This window comes from Pangasianodon hypophthalmus, chromosome 9 (assembly GCF_027358585.1).
Source record: "Pangasianodon hypophthalmus isolate fPanHyp1 chromosome 9, fPanHyp1.pri, whole genome shotgun sequence".
NCBI lineage: Eukaryota > Metazoa > Chordata > Actinopteri > Siluriformes > Pangasiidae > Pangasianodon > Pangasianodon hypophthalmus.
In genome coordinates, this window is record NC_069718.1 from 26,983,789 (window position 1) to 27,004,340 (window position 20,552).

The following is a 20,552-nucleotide window of genomic DNA, read 5'->3' on the forward strand; positions in this document are numbered from 1 at the left end:
TACATACTCCACACTCCTTACATACTCCCTACACACTCCACACTCCTTACATACTCCCTACATACTCCACACTCCCTACATACTCCACACTCCTTACATACTCCCTACATTCTCCCTACATTCTCCACACTCCCTACATACTCCACACTCCTTACATACTCCCTACACACTCCACACTCCCTACATACTCCCTACATACTCCACACTCCCTACATACTCCACACTCCTTACATACTCCACACTCCTTACATAATCCACACTCCCTACATACTCCACACTCCCTACATACTCCCTACATTCTCCCTACATTCTCCACACTCCCTACATACTCCACACTCCTTACATACTCCCTACACACTCCACACTCCCTACATACTCCCTACATACTCCACACTCCCTACATACTCCACACTCCTTACATACTCCACACTCCTTACATAATCCACACTCCCTACATACTCCACACTCCTTACATACTCCACACTCCCTACATACTCCACACTCCTTACATACTCCACACTCCGTACATACTCCCTACATACTCCACACTCCTTACATACTCCACACTCCTTACATAATCCACTCTCCCTACATACTCCCTACACACTCCCTACATTCTCCCTACATTCTCCACACTCCCTACATACTCCCTACATTCTCCCTACATTCTCCACACTCCCTACATACTCCACACTCCTTACATACTCCCTACACACTCCACACTCCTTACATACTCCACACTCCCTACATACTCCACACTCCCTACATACTCCACACTCCTTACATACTCCACACTCCCTACATACTCCACACTCCTTACATACTCCACACTCCTTACATACTCCACACTCCCTACATACTCCACACTCCTTACATACTCCACACTCCGTACATACTCCCTACATACTCCACACTCCTTACATACTCCACACTCCCTACATAATCCACTCTCCCTACATACTCCCTACATTCTCCCTACATTCTCCACACTCCCTACATACTCCCTACATTCTCCCTACATTCTCCACACTCCCTACATACTCCACACTCCTTACATACTCCCTACACACTCCACACTCCCTACATACTCCACACTCCCTACATACTCCACACTCCTTACATACTCCACACTCCCTACATACTCCACACTCCTTACATACTCCACACTCCCTACATACTCCACACTCCTTACATACTCCACACTCCGTACATACTCCACACTCCGTACATACTCCCTACATACTCCACACTCCTTACATACTCCACACTCCCTACATACTCCACACTCCCTACATACTCCACACTCCCTACATACTCCCTACATACTCCACACTCCCTACATACTCCACACTCCCTACATACTCCACACTCCCTACATACTCCACACTCCGTACATACTCCCTACATACTCCACACTCCTTACATACTCCACACTCCCTACATACTCCACACTCCCTACATACTCCACACTCCCTACATACTCCACACTCCGTACATACTCCCTACATACTCCACACTCCTTACATACTCCACACTCCCTACATACTCCACACTCCCTACATACTCCACACTCCCTACATACTCCCTACATACTCCACACTCCTTACATACTCCACACTCCTTACATAATCCACACTCCCTACATACTCCACACTCCTTACATACTCCACACTCCCTACATACTCCACACTCCTTACATACTCCACACTCCGTACATACTCCCTACATACTCCACACTCCTTACATACTCCACACTCTGTACATACTCCCTACATACTCCACACTCCTTACATACTCCACACTCCCTACATACTCCACACTCCCTACATACTCCACACTCCCTACATACTCCACACTCCTTACATACTCCACACTCCGTACATACTCCCTACATACTCCACACTCCCTACATACTCCACACTCCCTACATACTCCCTCCATACTCCACACTCCCTACATACTCCACACTCCTTACATACTCCACACTCCTTACATACTCCACACTCCGTACATACTCCCTACATACTCCACACTCCCTACATACTCCCTCCATACTCCACACTCCCTACATACTCCACACTCCTTACATACTCCACACTCCCTACATACTCCACACTCCTTACATACTCCACACTCCCTACATACTCCACACTCCTTACATACTCCCTACATACTCCACACTCCGTACATACTCCCTACATACTCCACACTCCCTACATACTCCACACTCCCTACATACTCCCTACATACTCCACACTCCCTACATACTCCACACTCCTTACATACTCCACACTCCTTACATAATCCACACTCCCTACATACTCCACACTCCTTACATACTCCACACTCCCTACATACTCCACACTCCTTACATACTCCACACTCCGTACATACTCCCTACATACTCCACACTCCTTACATACTCCACACTCCTTACATAATCCACTCTCCCTACATACTCCCTACACACTCCCTACATTCTCCCTACATTCTCCACACTCCCTACATACTCCCTACATTCTCCCTACATTCTCCACACTCCCTACATACTCCACACTCCTTACATACTCCCTACACACTCCACACTCCTTACATACTCCACACTCCCTACATACTCCACACTCCCTACATACTCCACACTCCTTACATACTCCACACTCCCTACATACTCCACACTCCTTACATACTCCACACTCCTTACATACTCCACACTCCCTACATACTCCACACTCCTTACATACTCCACACTCCGTACATACTCCCTACATACTCCACACTCCTTACATACTCCACACTCCCTACATAATCCACTCTCCCTACATACTCCCTACATTCTCCCTACATTCTCCACACTCCCTACATACTCCCTACATTCTCCCTACATTCTCCACACTCCCTACATACTCCACACTCCTTACATACTCCCTACACACTCCACACTCCTTACATACTCCCTACATACTCCACACTCCCTACATACTCCACACTCCTTACATACTCCCTACATTCTCCCTACATTCTCCACACTCCCTACATACTCCACACTCCTTACATACTCCCTACACACTCCACACTCCCTACATACTCCCTACATACTCCACACTCCCTACATACTCCACACTCCTTACATACTCCACACTCCTTACATAATCCACACTCCCTACATACTCCACACTCCCTACATACTCCCTACATTCTCCCTACATTCTCCACACTCCCTACATACTCCACACTCCTTACATACTCCACACTCCTTACATAATCCACACTCCCTACATACTCCACACTCCCTACATACTCCCTACATTCTCCCTACATTCTCCACACTCCCTACATACTCCACACTCCTTACATACTCCCTACACACTCCACACTCCCTACATACTCCCTACATACTCCACACTCCCTACATACTCCACACTCCTTACATACTCCACACTCCTTACATAATCCACACTCCCTACATACTCCACACTCCTTACATACTCCACACTCCCTACATACTCCACACTCCTTACATACTCCACACTCCGTACATACTCCCTACATACTCCACACTCCTTACATACTCCACACTCCTTACATAATCCACTCTCCCTACACACTCCCTACACACTCCCTACATTCTCCCTACATTCTCCACACTCCCTACATACTCCCTACATTCTCCCTACATTCTCCACACTCCCTACATACTCCACACTCCTTACATACTCCCTACACACTCCACACTCCTTACATACTCCACACTCCCTACATACTCCACACTCCCTACATACTCCACACTCCTTACATACTCCACACTCCCTACATACTCCACACTCCTTACATACTCCACACTCCTTACATACTCCACACTCCCTACATACTCCACACTCCTTACATACTCCACACTCCGTACATACTCCCTACATACTCCACACTCCTTACATACTCCACACTCCCTACATAATCCACTCTCCCTACATACTCCCTACATTCTCCCTACATTCTCCACACTCCCTACATACTCCCTACATTCTCCCTACATTCTCCACACTCCCTACATACTCCACACTCCTTACATACTCCCTACACACTCCACACTCCCTACATACTCCACACTCCCTACATACTCCACACTCCTTACATACTCCACACTCCCTACATACTCCACACTCCTTACATACTCCACACTCCCTACATACTCCACACTCCTTACATACTCCACACTCCGTACATACTCCACACTCCGTACATACTCCCTACATACTCCACACTCCTTACATACTCCACACTCCCTACATACTCCACACTCCCTACATACTCCCTACATACTCCACACTCCCTACATACTCCACACTCCCTACATACTCCACACTCCGTACATACTCCCTACATACTCCACACTCCTTACATACTCCACACTCCCTACATACTCCACACTCCCTACATACTCCACACTCCCTACATACTCCACACTCCGTACATACTCCCTACATACTCCACACTCCTTACATACTCCACACTCCCTACATACTCCACACTCCCTACATACTCCACACTCCCTACATACTCCCTACATACTCCACACTCCTTACATACTCCACACTCCTTACATAATCCACACTCCCTACATACTCCACACTCCCTACATACTCCACACTCCTTACATACTCCACACTCCGTACATACTCCCTACATACTCCACACTCCTTACATACTCCACACTCCTTACATAATCCACTCTCCCTACATACTCCCTACACACTCCCTACATTCTCCCTACATTCTCCACACTCCCTACATACTCCCTACATTCTCCCTACATTCTCCACACTCCCTACATACTCCACACTCCTTACATACTCCCTACACACTCCACACTCCTTACATACTCCACACTCCCTACATACTCCACACTCCCTACATACTCCACACTCCTTACATACTCCACACTCCCTACATACTCCACACTCCTTACATACTCCACACTCCTTACATACTCCACACTCCGTACATACTCCCTACATACTCCACACTCCTTACATACTCCACACTCCCTACATAATCCACTCTCCCTACATACTCCCTACATACTCCCTACATTCTCCCTACATTAGACTTAATTAATGTAAATGGTTTCTTTAACAATGTTCCCAGGTTCCCTGGATAGTGCACAAAGATTTTTATTAATTAATTGCTCTCTTGGATATGTAGTGTGATTTGGTCTCAGCCTTGTCACGTTGTGCATCACGTGACAGCATGACCGACAGCATGTGAGCAAATGAAAACGGGTCAGTCCCCCTGTTTTCCGGAGAGGGCGTGTTTTAAACAGCTTGTTTCCCCGATAACGGATGAGTCCTGAAACACAGAAACTGCTAGTCAGTGCTACATGTTAACACACTGTACACTGTAGGGGTATTTAAAGCGCGAGCCAGTAACATGCATAACACACTGAACATGAGCGACTACACTGCGTGTGTGTGTGTTATACTGCAAGTACACTGAGTGTGTGTGTGTGTGTGTATGTGCTTTACTGCAAGTACACTGTGTGTGTTATACTGTGTGTGTTATACCGTGTGTGTGTTTTACTGTAAGTACACTGAGTGTGTGTGTGTATGTGCTTTACTGCAATTACACTGTGTTATACTGTGTGTGTTATACCGTGTGTGTGTGTGTGTTTTACTGTAAGTACACTGAGTGTGTGTGTGTATGTGCTTTACTGCAATTACACTGTGTTATACTGTGTGTGTTATACCGTGTGTGTGTGTGTGTTTTACTGTAAGTACACTGAGTGTGTGTGTGTATGTGCTTTACTGCAATTACACTGTGTTATACTGTGTGTGTTATACCGTGTGTGTGTGTGTGTTTTACTGTAAGTACACTGTGTGTGTGTGTTGTTTTGCAGTACACTTGTACAGTAAAAGTAAAAGTAAAGTAAAGGGATATGAGGGATGTGGCTCTGTGGCTCTGTGGCTCTGTCCGGACAGGGGAGGCTCGGCAGGGTGACATGTCCGCTGGAGAAAGCACCTTGAGGCGGTTTGGATTGAGCTGGAGTTTGAGGAAGGTGTGAGGCGTCACCCAGCCGTGATGCGCAGTGAGAGCGGACTGTTTCCTGATTGCAGTCCGCAGCAGGAGTGTCCGCGCGCCGCGTCTGAGGAGGAAACCCTGCGGTAATCAGCAGCATGCTGCAGCTCACTTCAGCCTTCGACATTCACAGAGATGTTGTTTCGAGGCTCTCGGCGAGAGAAGAGGCAGTACGAAGCCGCAGAGGTGAGTGTGTGGGGTTTAAACGGTGGTAGAAGAGAAGAGCTCGACAGATCTGGACATGAGTGTCAGCTGACTGATATCCTGACAGTTCCTGACTTTCCAAAGTGTCCAAACTTTCTTGCCTTTAATCCCTAAATCCCCAACACGACTCGTGTGAAGTCCTCAGTGCTGAAAGAAACTAATGCTTATATCATATTCTAAAGAAGAAGCATGGCTTACAAGAACGACTGAAAACCACTTTTAAGGTCATATTTGGCAACTTGGGACACATTTTCATTTTGTTTAGGCTTTTACTTTCATCATCATTTACAAGTTTAAGACATTATTTATGTTTAGCATACTTATTCATGACATCAATAAATCACAGTTCAACATCAACGTATTCTAATATTGTCTGAACACAGTAGAGTAAAACTAACTGCATGTTGGCCTGAGAACAGCAGGAACAGGATAAAAACCCATCAACATTCATCTGTGAAATGATATGAACACAGTACTCACAGTAAGAATCTCTGCATACTCAGCAGTAGGCCTGAGTGACATGCTTATACTCCGGCCTCATTCCCCTGCTTCTTACACTGCTTCATAAAAACACCATTTACAGCACAGAGGATCCATCAGCGCATCATTTCACTGTAGCTGTGGGGTGTTTCATGCATCCATTCATGCCTCCATTATATCCCTTCACTTTTCCTCTCTCCACTTACTGTATTTTAAGAACCGTGCTGTCCCAGATGACCAGACATGGGACAGCATGATAAATATATGAAATATATTAGTCATGACAATTTTATAACCTTCTGAAAAAAGAGTCAAATCTCATATCATTTTTCCTTCCTCGAGATTTTTGGGGTCACCTTCCTGATTGGTGATGACAATATCCCGTTATATGATGTCACATGAATTAAGTGATGTTATTCCTCTCAAGCAGTTCCACTCCAATTGTTAGTAACAGAAGTTTAGACTTGCACTTATCAGGCAAGAAAATAAATGCTACTGGGTTTAACTCTCTCATTTTACCTGAATTCATCCTGGGTAATGATTCATTAAGTATATATGAAAACTTATTTGTTTTTTTCATTTTGCATGTTTTGTGCTGTAAAGAGAATGTGCTGGTTGCTGACACTCAAATCCTTAACGTTGAGAGGGATGAAGGTGTTGTGTATTGCTGGAAAGTGAGTCATTTTTTTTTCTTAAAATCATTTGAATTTCACATGTTTCCACCAATAAGCAGAACATACAGTCATGGGGAATAGAAAGTAACCCTCCTTCAGTTCTATGTCTTTATTTATTATGGCCTAAATAACGATTGTGACAGATGACAACAACAAAACAGATTTCTATATGTAGTCATTTTTTCCCCAAAAAGTAAACCAACATTCGGAAACCAGGTGAGAAAAAATAAGTACACCCTATAATTCAGTAACAGGTCTGGCCATTCCAACACCGGTGTGTTTGGGATCATTGTCCTGTTGCTTGACCCAATTTCAGCCCAACTTACACACATTTCTCTCAAGAATATTCTGGTATAAAGTGGGGTTTATTGTTGTCTCAAGGACTGCAAGTTTCCCAGGTTCTGTGGCTGCAGAACAAACCCAAATCATCAGCCCTCCACCACCATGCTTCACAGTTGGTGTGAGGTGTTTGTGGTGATATGCTGTGTTTAGTTTTTGCTAAACATGGTGCTGTGCATAAAGAGCAGACATCTCCACCTTGAACTCATCAGGATATTGTTCCAAAACCTTTATGGTTTGTTCAGATGCAATTTTGCAAAACCATTGTCTTGCTGCCATGCTCTTTTTAGAGAGAAGGGGCTTTTTCCTAGCCGTGAAAACCATACTTGTTCAGTCTTTTTCTTCTTCTTCTTCTTCTTCAATTTTATTTGTATAGAACTTTTAACAATGGACATTGTCACAAAGCAGCTTTACAGAAATAAATGGATTCACAAAAAATATATTGTAAGTATGTGAATTTATCCCTAATGAGCGAATCAGAGGTGATGGTGGTGAGGAAAAACCCTCTGAGACGATATGAGGAAGAAACCTTGAGAGGAACCAGACTCAAAAGGGAACTCATCCTCATCTGGGTGCAACGCATAGTGAGATTATAAATCATTCCCTTCTATTATTGTGTACTATATGGACAAATAGTACAATTGTGCAACCAGTAAATTCATCACAGTTTTTGCAAGATGTCCGGTTGGTTAAAATCTATCCACTGTCCACTGATGGAGTCCTGAGTACGAAGCTGCTCGTGGCAACTGCAGCCCCAAAGCCACTACAGCAATCACAGTCCCAAGCCATTACAGTACAGCTCCCCATATGTGATCCCCAAGCCATCTCCACAGCCCCCAGGCGGCACCATCCCCAGCAAACCAAATGGAAAAAAAACACTTTTTTCTGACTGTGCTGTCATGAACATAAACATTTAATGTGCTTAGAGATGTCTGTAGGTCACATGATGCAGCTCTTGGGTTTTTCTTTATATCTCTGAGCATTAAACGTTCTGACATTGGACTGAATTTGCTGGGATGCCCACTCCTGAGAAGATAACTGTCTTGGTAACTGTCTTGAAGGCTCTCCATTTGTAAACAATCCTTCTCACTGCAGAATGGTAAATTTCAAATTGTTTGGAGATGGCCTTATAACCTTTCCCCGAGCAACAGTTGCTTCTCTGAGGTCATGGCTGATGTCCTTTCTTCTTGGCATGATGTAGACACACACCTGAGTTCTCCAGAACACCAAACTGCCAAAAGGTCTGCTTTTATAGAGGAAGTCACACTTTGTGTTGATTAACTAATCTTGTGCATTTCATTAGTAACACCTGGCTGCTCATTACTCTCTTAATGATTGTGGAAGTAGGAAGGTTGTACTTATTTTTCCTACCTGGTTTCTGAATGTTGGTTTACTTTTTGGGAAAAAATGACTACATATTAAAATGTGCTGTGTTTTTTTGTTGTCACCTGAGGTTATTTGTTTGTTTATAGAAGTTGGTGAGGACCACATAATTGTTATTTAGGCCCTGATAAATAAAAACATAGAATTGAAGGAGGGTGTAGTTTCTTTTTCCCATAACTGTAAGTGAAACAATCTCAGACACCAAGGATGTGTGATGATGCCACTAATGGAGTTTCAATTGCTTTTCACAGGGAGCCACAGGGAATACCAGAATCTGCAAGTACGACCCTCATACCAAACAGAATAAGGTACATTGGATGTTTTGGCCTATGGCACATGCGCATAACAATGACTAAGGCATTTTATTAAGCCTTGAGGTAAAAGTCCTGGAGAAATTTCTCTATGCACACACATAAAGATGGTTGACAAATTAAAAGAAAACCTGGATAAATGAATGTAGAAACACAAGTGCAGATTTTTCTGATTAACAGTCCTAACATGCTCTGTCGCATGGGTAAAATACTGCATAGGCCCAGTTGACAAGTTTGCAAGAGGGAAAGCTCTAAGTGACTTTGAAAGAGGGTTCATTATTGGGGCATAGATATCAGGAGCTAAAATCGTGAAGACTACTCAGCTGACTAGTGAAAATGTCAATTCAAAACGTGATCAGATTGCCTGGAAGAACAGTGTGGCAACAACTACACAGAGAAGGAGAGAGGTTGTAGTACATAAACCCACTTCTTAGAAAAACAAATGCACATTTGAGTGTACGGTGGTGCAATAAACATAGGCAGTGATCTGCAGAGATGTGGAAATTATCATATGATCAAACGAGTAATCCTGCACCACATTCACGACACGTGGGAGGTTCATGTGTGGCACACACTAAGAGAAGAAGCTAAGAAGAAGAAAGGCTAAGCTTGACCAATACAATGAGAAAATGTGATAGCTTTGTTATTCTTTGGGAGGCATTTTGCTGGGGTGATTTGTCTCCTTTCAGTGACGGGCCACATAAAATCAATATACCGTCCCCTCCAAATGTATTGGAATCGCAAGTTAATTCTTTACTTTTTTGCTATACACTGAAGACATCTGGGTTTGAGATCAAAAGATGAACATGAGATGAAAGACCAGAATTTCAGCTTTCATTTCCTGATATGTACATCTAGATGTTAAACAACTTAGAACATGACACCTTTTGTTTGAACCCATTTTTGAAGTGATATTGGAACATGTGACTGACAGTTGTTTCTTGTTGCCCAGGTGTGTCGTGTTAGACTGATTGTTTAAGCAGTTAATAGCTCTGAATGTCTACTCTTGGTTTGATCCCTGGGTTTCACCTGTGAAGACTGCATTTGTTGTTAAAAAGAACAAACCAACATGAAGACCAAAGAGCTGTCTATAGGAGAAAAACAAGCAATTTTGAAGCTGAGAAAAGATTGAAAAATCAGTCAGAGCCATTGCACAAGCACTGGGCATAGCCAATACAACAAATTGGAATGTCCTGAAAAAGAAAGAAACCACGGGTGTACTAACAACCAGACATGGAACAGGGCCAAGGAAAGCAACAGCAGCTGGTGACAGAAACATTGTGAGAGCTGTGAAGAAAAACCCAAAAACAGTCAGTTTTTTTTTACATCACTGGCCAAAGTGTGGAGAAAGAAACGATGTGCTCATGATCCAAAGCATACGAGCTCATTGGTCAAGCATGGTGGAGGTAGTGTCATAGCTTCTTCTGGATCAGACTCACTTTATTGATGATGGAACTCATGGTGGTAGCAGCAGAATGAATTCAGAAGTCTACAGAAACATTATGTCTGCCAATTTACACAGAAATGCATCCAATCTAATTGTGAGAAACTTCATCATGCAGCAAGACAACGACCCAAAACACACTGCAACACAACAAAGCACTTCATCAGGGGAATGAAGTGCTTTGTTGTAAAGTGAAGTGAAGTGAAGTGCCCCCCCCCCCAAAACAAACAACTGAAAGAAGCTGCACTACAAGCCTGGAAAAGCATCACAAAGGAAGAATGCAACAGTTTGGTGCAACAATTTTGCAACAATTTTAAGTGTTATTTACTTTAATTAAATGAAGGGAATCTGTTGTACAGTACAATGCCAGAGACTTTCGCAAGGCACACTGAAGCTGTTTGTGCTGGAAGAAGACATTACTAAAACACTTTGTGCTATTGTTTCATTTCACCCATTTGTAGTTCCTCTACATACAAAATTCTATAAATACAATAAATTACAAAACAAAATTTATTTACAAGCTCACACCTTTGCAAAACTAATTCTTGTTAAAGCTTTTCATCATAATATTCTTATTAATGACAGTGTCAACACTGATGGCCAAGTTTGAATAATTTATATATAATTTAATTTATATAATATATATATATATATATATATATATATATATATATATATATATATATATATATATATATAAAATGTAAATATATGTTGTCAAATAAAAGCTAAATGTTATGTTACTTATTGCTATTTTTTTTCCCTTTTCACAGCTACTGTACACTTTTGACAAGCAAGTGTGTATTAGCAGCTGCTCTCTGAATAGAGAAGAAACACTGCTGGGTAGGTTTCTCACTCTCAGACAAATGTTATCTGCTTAGTGGATGAAAGATGTCTGCTCTGAAGCTCATTACATGTTACAGCAGTATGTCTGGTTGATTTACATAGCTTCATTTATAAATGGTAAATGCAGTAAGTTAAATATACCAGTGACTTAGAGGTGGTGGACAAATAACAGAAATACCACATGATAAAGGACCTTGAGGCAGGAGAAAACCAGAGGAAACCCACATGGACATGGAGAGAACATGCACAGAAGCTACGCACAGACAGTAACTCAAGCTCAGGAGTGAATCAGGGACCATGGAGCTGTGATGCAGCTACACTAGCTGCTGTGCCACCATGCTGCCCATGCAGGCTACTAACATTATTTAATCCCCTACTTAAAGCTATGCTCCAGGATTTGTGCTTGGGCAGCTAATGTCTAGTCCTTTTGGAGGCCAGGGACAGACATCAGTGATGTATCAGCTGTTTTGGCACTGATGTCTTTGTTCTCTGTGCTAATTGTACAGGGATGCAGAGCTGATAAAATGGTTTAAGGTTCTCTCAAAGCATACTATGTTGATAGCCACCTCTGCAGGGCATTTCCCAGCTGACTGTGAAGCGACAGCTGAGCTGCGGTATGCAACTACAGTTGCAGCAGTATTTAGGAGTGAGCAGTATCTCTACCAACCACAGACGCCACCGGCAGGCTCCAAACCATCCGTGCTTCAATGTTGGAACTATGGGGAAAGCATTCAGCTGTGCCACACTTGCAAGCAGCTTGGATTGGCTGTATACATGTCATTGTCCCTCACAGCACAGCACTGATGGTTCACCAGATGTAGTGCTGTGTTCAGCCACACAACGGCAAAACCAGAATGGCACTCTTGAGTGGCCACAACCTGGCTTACTGGCTAGGCACCCACATAAGTTCTGTCAGCCTTGTATGAGCTATAGATGGACAAATATCAAACTCTCTGACTCCGGACAGTCATCTCACTAACTTCAGTTGTGCCGTAAACACAGCCTTTGAAGCTTGGGCCTTGGCCAAATTTAAACCCCATTAAGAAATCATCTATCCGCGAAAGTTATTTTCCCTGGACAGAAGCACAATCGGAAAGCTGGCTTACATGGTCAGAACAAGGGATTCTACTCCACATGCTTCCACAAGGACAGTGGTCTTCGTTTGAGTTTTTTTAAGCCTGAATGGGTCGCATCAGTGTGTCTGTGTGATGCACCATTTATGCCTTCATTGCTCTTGAATGCTGTTCCCGTCAGGCTTGCCTTTTCAATGATAGGCATTTCAAGTCAAGGTCAACCCTCTGCCTTTTCTCTACAGGGGAGATCCATAGTATTAATGTACTAGTATGTAATAGTAGTAATGCAAGTATCCATAATACTTGAGTAGACCATATGGTTTATTGTGGTAAAACTACATTTAATGGGATTGCTAGCCATCCTGTCGCTCCAATGTGTGGCACACATGACTGCACCTTAACAGCTTAGGTAGGCTGCTATGGGTGGTTCCAGCGCTTACTGACATGCTTGGACTGTTAGCCACAGTTGGGCACTTGGAATTAAAAAGATCTTGGAGTCAGGTTGGCCTGTAGCTAACCCCAAATTCCATAGACAGAAACATATCCTCGTCCGAATGGCAGGTACCTGAGCTCCAACTATCTGGAAGTAGGGTTTTTTTCCTCAGAAAGAAAAAAGGTGCATGGCAGCCTGTCAGAATTTATGGCAGCCTGCCTTACCTACCTGTTTTTGTGATATTGTTACAGCTTGAGCCGTTTTTACAGCATAGTGACTGTGAGGTGCATAAATTACCTGGACAGCAGGAGATTCTCTGTCTTACATGGACTCTCTACCAACAGTTAGCCTCACAGAGAGCGACCCACTGGGACAGCACATGGGAAGTGCATACACAAAGAAGATTGGTGATGCAGTGGATATGGGAAATTTGCCAAGGCTCACCCTTTTGCTAACACAGATTCCACATAAGTGCAATGGCTCATTTCCACATCAGTCACTTTCCCAAACATCTTTCCCCAGGCAGACTCATTGTCACACAAGAGAATAAAGGTGTGGTTTCTTCTTGGAAAAGATGGTCCAAAGTCCCACCATAAACCATTCAGTACTTCTATGATAGCATTCCAAGAAGGATTAAGCTGTTGTGGAGACAACGAGTGTCCATACTCCTTAATAGCTCCCTCATATTAATAGCGTGTTTCCATTGTTTCGTCCATCACCTGTGAAACTGAGGTAAAATCCAAAGCATTTTAGCCATTAAGGACTTGTACTTGGCTCTCTAGTTGATCTGAGCAAAGATCCTTCACTGCTGAGCTACTACTGACATGTTATGGTTTATTTGATTAAATGTCAGTATCTTACCCCTATACTGATGTATTCTTGATAATGCAATAACTAGTAATAATAACAAATGTCTTTGTCTGCATCAGCGGTCAGTCTGACACGGTCAATGCAGGGAGGAGACGATCATTTTAAACCAGGTATTCAACATTATCTCCAACCAACACACACACACACACACATGGCAGAAATGCACAAAGACAATATACAGTTGGGGTCATAAGTTTATATACGCCTCGCAGAATCTACAAAATGTTAAAAAAAAAATTTAAAAATAAGAGAGATCATAAAAACTGCACTTTGTTTTTTATGAAGTTCTGCCCTGAATAATCTATTGCACAGAGCAGATGTTTACATCTAGTCCACAAGACACAATAATAACTGAATTTACACAAATGAACCAGTTCAAAAGTTTACATACGCTCGATTCTTTATACTGTGTTATTGATGATCAACAACTGTTTTTAAGTTTTGTGAATAACAATTTACACCAATCATCCTGTTCAAAAGTTTACACCCCCTGGCTCTTAATGTGTCACGTTGCCTTCTTGAGCATCAGTGAATGTTTGCAGCTTTTGTAATAGTCGTGTTCGAGTCCCTCAGCCGTCCTCAGTGTGAAAAGATGGATCTCAGCATCATATAGCTGCTGCTGGAAAGGAGTCAAATATGCAGAAGATGCTGGAAAAGCAGAAAATGCAGGACCTGGAGGATTTTACTGAAGAACAGTGTGCAGTCTAACTGGTCAGGACAAATAAGTGACTCATGAACAACTATCACAAAACATAAAAACAGTCGCTGATCATCAGGTAACACTTACAGTATAAAGAATCGAGCGTATGGAAACGTCTGAACTGGTTCATTTGTGTAAATTCAGTTATTATTGTGTCTTGTGGACTAGATGTAAACATCTGCTCTGTGCAATAGATTATTCAGGGCAGAATTAAATAAAAACCAAAATGCAATTATTATGATCCCTCCTATTTATTTATTTTTTAAATTATTAACATTTACTTTGTTATATATTGTTTCGTTTCGCTGTGTACTAACTAGCTGTATATGGTTGAAATGGCAATAAAGCCACTTGACTTGACATTTTGCAGATTCTGCAAGGCGTATGTAAACTTATGACCCCGACTGTACATAGCACATATACACAAAAATAATCATAGCCTAGCAGTTTCAAATAAAGTTGTAATTAATGATACTAACTGCAGCTGTAGTCCTGAATTGAAAGGAAATTAGTTACATAAGAAGAAGAAGCAACCTTAATACACATAGCATAACATAACTCAGGGTCTTCATTTAGTTGAAAAATCAGAGGTTTCATTTATTTTTACATGGCAGTGCTAATGATTAAACCATCCATGTATAAATTATGACCTCCTGAGTATGTTATTGATTAATAGTGTTGTAAATGTAACTAGATGCCACTTAATCCATGTGTATGAAGCGATCCAATACAGACATAAGTTCTCTATAAAATGAGCAGTTTGTGTCAGTGTGAATGTCGAAGTCCCCAAGTAAAATCATAGAGGCAATAGGGATGAGGCCAAGGTTAGGAGATCATTAAGTTTGGACAGTTCAGAAGTGCAAAGTGTGCAACAGGGGAACTGATCTGACATACACATCCTTTTTTCCCTTTTTTTCCCAGTTTCAAAATACCTGACTCTTCTTATAGAAATAAATCCAATTAACAACACTAAGGTTATAAAAGCTGTGGATTGCAAGGTCAAAGTTCAGGTAGGCTGCAATCATTTTCATAATTGCCATAAAGCGATTAGCATGGGATAAAACTTTTTACTGAGGTGACAAATTAAAGAAAAACTAAACAATATAAAATGTAAGGTGTAAGGCCACCATGAGCTGTCAGTACAGCTTTAGTTTGCCCTGGCATAGAGTTTACAAGCCTCTAGAACTGTCCTGGAGAGATGAACACCACTCTTTCAAAAGATATTCCTTCAGCTGGTGTTTTGATGATGGTGGTGGAGAGTCTAATACGCAGGAGTGGACAAAACTTCGTTGCGTTGTACTGTGTTGCTATACCTAAGTATTAGTTTAGTGTATTTATAATAATTTATTTATCCTTTGCTTGAGTATTATTAAAATTGAATATACAGTATGTACTCTTACTTACTTAGATTTCCAAGAAAAATAAATCGTTTTAATCCTTACATTTTTATTTAGAGTACTAGTACAACGGTCTCATGTAGTGTACTGAATGTTATGACTGTATGACTGTATGACTGTATGACTGTACGTTACACATCAGGGGTGACCAAACTTTTATGAGTGCAGGTTTCATTTCAAACAATCAGGGGTGTGTAGACTTTTTATATCCACTGTAAGTTTCACTAATTTGCTAAAATTAAACTGGCCATTAATAAGTCAGCCTGTTTTCTTTGCTAATTCCAGGTTAGACTAGCATCGATTCCAGGAGCTAACATCATTGGCTAAGCAGCAAGACAAATTCTAGTTAATGTTAAATATTGTTTTCAGGCAAAGTGACTGAGTTGCTACAAAACAAAAATAATCATCTAACAGTTTTAGAGAAGTAATAAAAGTTACTTTTCACATGTTAAGAACGTTTTACTTTTTAATACATGATACTTGAAGTAGCAAATTTGTTACTTTCACTTCAGTACATTTTTTTGACTGAATATGTCCACTTTTAGCTATGATTATGGCACAGTATCTATACTTTCACTTAAGAATAATTTCTTACTTCTTTGTCGACCCCTGCTAACACGTCACTCCAAAATCTCTCATAGATGTTCAGTTGGGTTGAGATCTGGTGACTTACATACTTTTCGTACTCATCAAACTATTCAGTGAGCCCTTGTGCCATTTGGATGGGAACATTTTACTTGGAAGAGACCACTCCCTGCAAGACAAACATGTTTCATCACTGGATAAAGATGACCAGTCAGAATAACTGCATTGCTTTACAGTGACCTTTCCCTCTAAGGGGAAAAGTAAACCCAAACCATGCCAACAAACTGCCTCCCACAGCATAACAGAGCCACAGTTTTTTCCTTTAATTTGTCACCTATCTGTACATCTGTAGAATGTGTAGAAGTAGACTTGTGGTAGCTGTTTTATTTTTCAGATATAAAATTCCAATGTATTAAGGTTTGAAGTACCACCTGCATATTGTTATTCTTTTCACTGTTATTGCAGTTTAGGAAGGTGTGATGATAAAGATACTTTTTCATTTTCTTTAGTTTCTGTATCCTCACTTGTCACGGAGCACTGTGCTGGAAAGCCATTTGTTGGTGGCAGCAGAAGATGGCTGTATGTATTGGAGTGGTGTATTTGTAATATATTCCTAAGTGCTTCAGCTTATCAGTTTATTAACAGTTTATTGTGGCTTTGGAGCCTTTATTGTATTCTCAGATGTTCATCAGACCTTCCAACTTTTTCACATAGTAGAGCTAATGGTTAAGGATGTTTACGTTGTGATGTCCTTTAAGTGTTTTAACTACATACACAGGTTTCAAGCCATTGTTTAATCAAATGTATTGATTCTTATTTTTTTGTCTAGATATTGACCAGTACCACATACTGCTGGGGAGGCAGGAAGGCTGTAAATTTGTGAGTTTTTGTACTGCATGCAGAATATATTATAAAATGCTGTATACAATATAATGACCAAAAGTATATGGATATCTGACCATCACACCCATATGTGCCTATTCCGAAACCATGTGCATTAACCTGGAGTTGGTCCCCTCTTTGTATTAGTAACAGCCTCCACTCTTCTGGGAAGCTTTCCACTAGATGTTGGAGCGTGGCTGTGGGGATTTGTGTTCATTCAGCTACAAGAGCATTAGTGAGGTCAGGCGCTGATGTTGGGATGTCGAGGAGGTCTGGGGTTCAGTCGGTGTTCCAGTTCATCCCAAAGGTGTTCAGTGGGGTTGAGGTCAGGGCTCTGTGCAGGACACTCGAGTTCTTCCACTCCAACCTTCACACACCATGTCTTCATGGAGCTCGCTTTGTGCACAGGGGCATTGTCATGCTGGAACAGGTTTGGGCCTCTTAGTTCCAGTGAAGGGAAACTGTAATGCTACAGCACACAGAGACATTCTATACAATTGTGTGCTTCAGACTTTGTGGAAACAGTTTGGGGAAGAAACAGATATGGGTGTGATGGTCAGGTGTCCACAAACACTTGGCCATACAGTGTAGCTTAACATGATCGCACTATCAGTATACAATGGGTTTGGAAAGTATTCAGACACTTTATTGTGCTGTAAATGTAAATTTAAAATGGATTACATTTATTTAATAGTTTATATTATAAAATTGCAGTGTAGTAGGGGAGAGTGGACACAGTTGTAGTACAACACATTTGTAACACATTAACTGCTGTTTAAATGGACAAATTGAAGTGGTGTACTTTTATATGCAAGATGAAAAAGCAATAGTTGCATGTGTGCATTTAGTGAAAACAAATGGCAAGCACTGAGAGAGAAAAGATGCACTGACTAATCCACCCATGTAAGAATGAATTGCAATTGAAGAAAAGCACATAAAGACATTCCCTTTTTTTTTTTTTTTTTTTTTTTTTTAAATCATAGTGTTATGGTTTAACCATAGTAACCATGTACCATTCCGTAGTAATCATGGTTACTATATTATTCAATTCAGTTCAGTTTTATTTGTATTGTGCTTTCAACAATGGACATTGTCACAAAGCAGCTTTACATAAATCCAGATATAAATTTAGATTTAGGTCCCTAATGAATGAGCCAGATGCAACAGGGGCAAGGAAAAACTCCCTGAGACGATATGAGGAAGAAACCTTGAGAGGAACCAGACTCAAAAGGGTGACACCAGACAGTGAGATTGTAAATAATTTCCCTCATACAACTGTATACTATAGAGTCAAGCAGTGCTAGGTGTGTTAGAAAGCTCTTCGGTATAAGCTTCAGGGTTATTTTTAGTTTTAGCTTTAGAGTCTATAATATCTAGGTGAAGTTATCAGCTGTATAATGACTGAGACTTGAGCATAGTTTTTAGCAAGTGCAGTCATTAGAGGCTATACAGATGGGGCTATCCTCAGTAGCAGCAAGTGTTTCTCAGGGCAAGGAGGCAGAAGTACACCATCATGGTGGATCAAGCAGTACTGGAAGGCAGGCATCAGGCAGCAGGGGTAATGCACAGGTTGAGAGAGAGAGAGAGAGAGAGAGAGAGAGAGAGAGAGAACACGGAGTATTAGGTATGCTTTCATTCTGTAGTGCTTTAAGAAAATGTACATTGTGTGCAGAGTGCAGGGACTCCAGTAATACTACCTATGAAGGCATAACTAAAAGGGAGAGCCAGAAGGCAACACAGACACGAGGACGCTCTGGGACATAATAGACATTCGATGAGCTTTTGTAATTACTTTATTTTTCAAAGCTACACTCAAAGATATATCACATGGAGTAATGAATGCCTGATGGTTTAACATTGATTTTTCCTGAGGTATGTGTAAGTTTGCAGCTTTTTTAAAGTGGTGTTAGAATTGACAAATGCGATGTTTGTGAATTGTTCCTCTCCGCCGGTACATTTTCAACACTGGACTCCTTTTGGTTTCAGTGAAAATGTATAGTACACACTGACAATACAGTCAGGTCCATAAATATTGGGACAGTGACACAGTTTTGGTAATTTTGCCTCTGTACACCACCACAGTGGATTTGAAATGAAGCAGTCAAGATGTGACTGAAGCGTCGACTTTCAGCTTTAATTCAAGGGGTTTAACAAAAATATTGCATTAACCGTTTAGGAATTACAGACATTTTTTACAGAGTTCCTCCATTTTCACAGGCTCAAAAGTAATGGGGCAGTTTCATGGCCAGCTGTGGCCTGTTTCCTCCTTATATCATGATAAATTAAGGAGATAAAAGGTCTGGAGCTGATTCCAAGTGTTGAATTTGCATTTGGTAACTGGTCATGGGAACTCTCAATATGCCGTCCAAAGAGGTGTTGATGCAAGTGAAGGAGGCCATCATTAGGCTGAAAAACCAAAACAGACCTATCAGAGAGATAGCAGCAACTTTAGGAGGGCCAAATCAACAATTTGGTACATTCTCAAAAAGAAGGAATGCACTGGCGAGCTCAGCAACACCAAAAGGCCTGGGAGACCACAGAAAACAACTAAAGTGGATGATCACAGAATTCTTTTCTTATTGAAGAACAACCCCTTCACAACATCTAGCCAAGTCAGGAACACTCAGGAGGAGGTAGGCCTATCATTGTCAAAGTCTACAATCAAGAGCCACCTTCATGAATGTAAATACAGACGGTTTACCTCAAGATGCAAACCGCTGGTAACACTCAAGAACACAAAGGCCAGATTAGACTTTGCTAAAAAACCTCTAAAAAAAGCCTGACCAGTTCTGATGCAAGATTAACTTGTACCAGAATGATGGGAAGAGAAAAGTATGGAGAAGGAAAGGAAGGGCTCATGAT

The 20,552-nt window shown here is 41.5% G+C and overlaps 1 protein-coding gene across 2 annotated transcripts in view; it reads left to right on the plus strand.

Annotated features, from left to right (window-relative positions):
* The first annotated feature begins 5,349 nt into the window (after nucleotides 1-5,349).
* gsap (gamma-secretase activating protein) overlaps nucleotides 5,350-20,552 on the plus strand; it is a 33,531-nt gene continuing 18,328 nt past the window's right edge. The window contains exons 1-9 of one of the 2 annotated variants that reach the window (XM_053237255.1): nucleotides 5,350-5,575; nucleotides 5,973-6,255; nucleotides 7,357-7,427; nucleotides 9,401-9,457; nucleotides 11,678-11,747; nucleotides 14,186-14,236; nucleotides 15,748-15,836; nucleotides 17,318-17,387; nucleotides 17,638-17,687. In XM_053237255.1, the coding sequence (XP_053093230.1) occupies nucleotides 6,168-6,255; nucleotides 7,357-7,427; nucleotides 9,401-9,457; nucleotides 11,678-11,747; nucleotides 14,186-14,236; nucleotides 15,748-15,836; nucleotides 17,318-17,387; nucleotides 17,638-17,687 (546 nt within the window). In that variant the 5' untranslated portion in view covers nucleotides 5,350-5,575; nucleotides 5,973-6,167. Of the gene's footprint in view, nucleotides 6,256-7,356; nucleotides 7,428-9,400; nucleotides 9,458-11,677; nucleotides 11,748-14,185; nucleotides 14,237-15,747; nucleotides 15,837-17,317; nucleotides 17,388-17,637; nucleotides 17,688-20,552 lie in introns of both variants that reach the window. The other variant, XM_053237254.1, reaches the window with a different exon arrangement.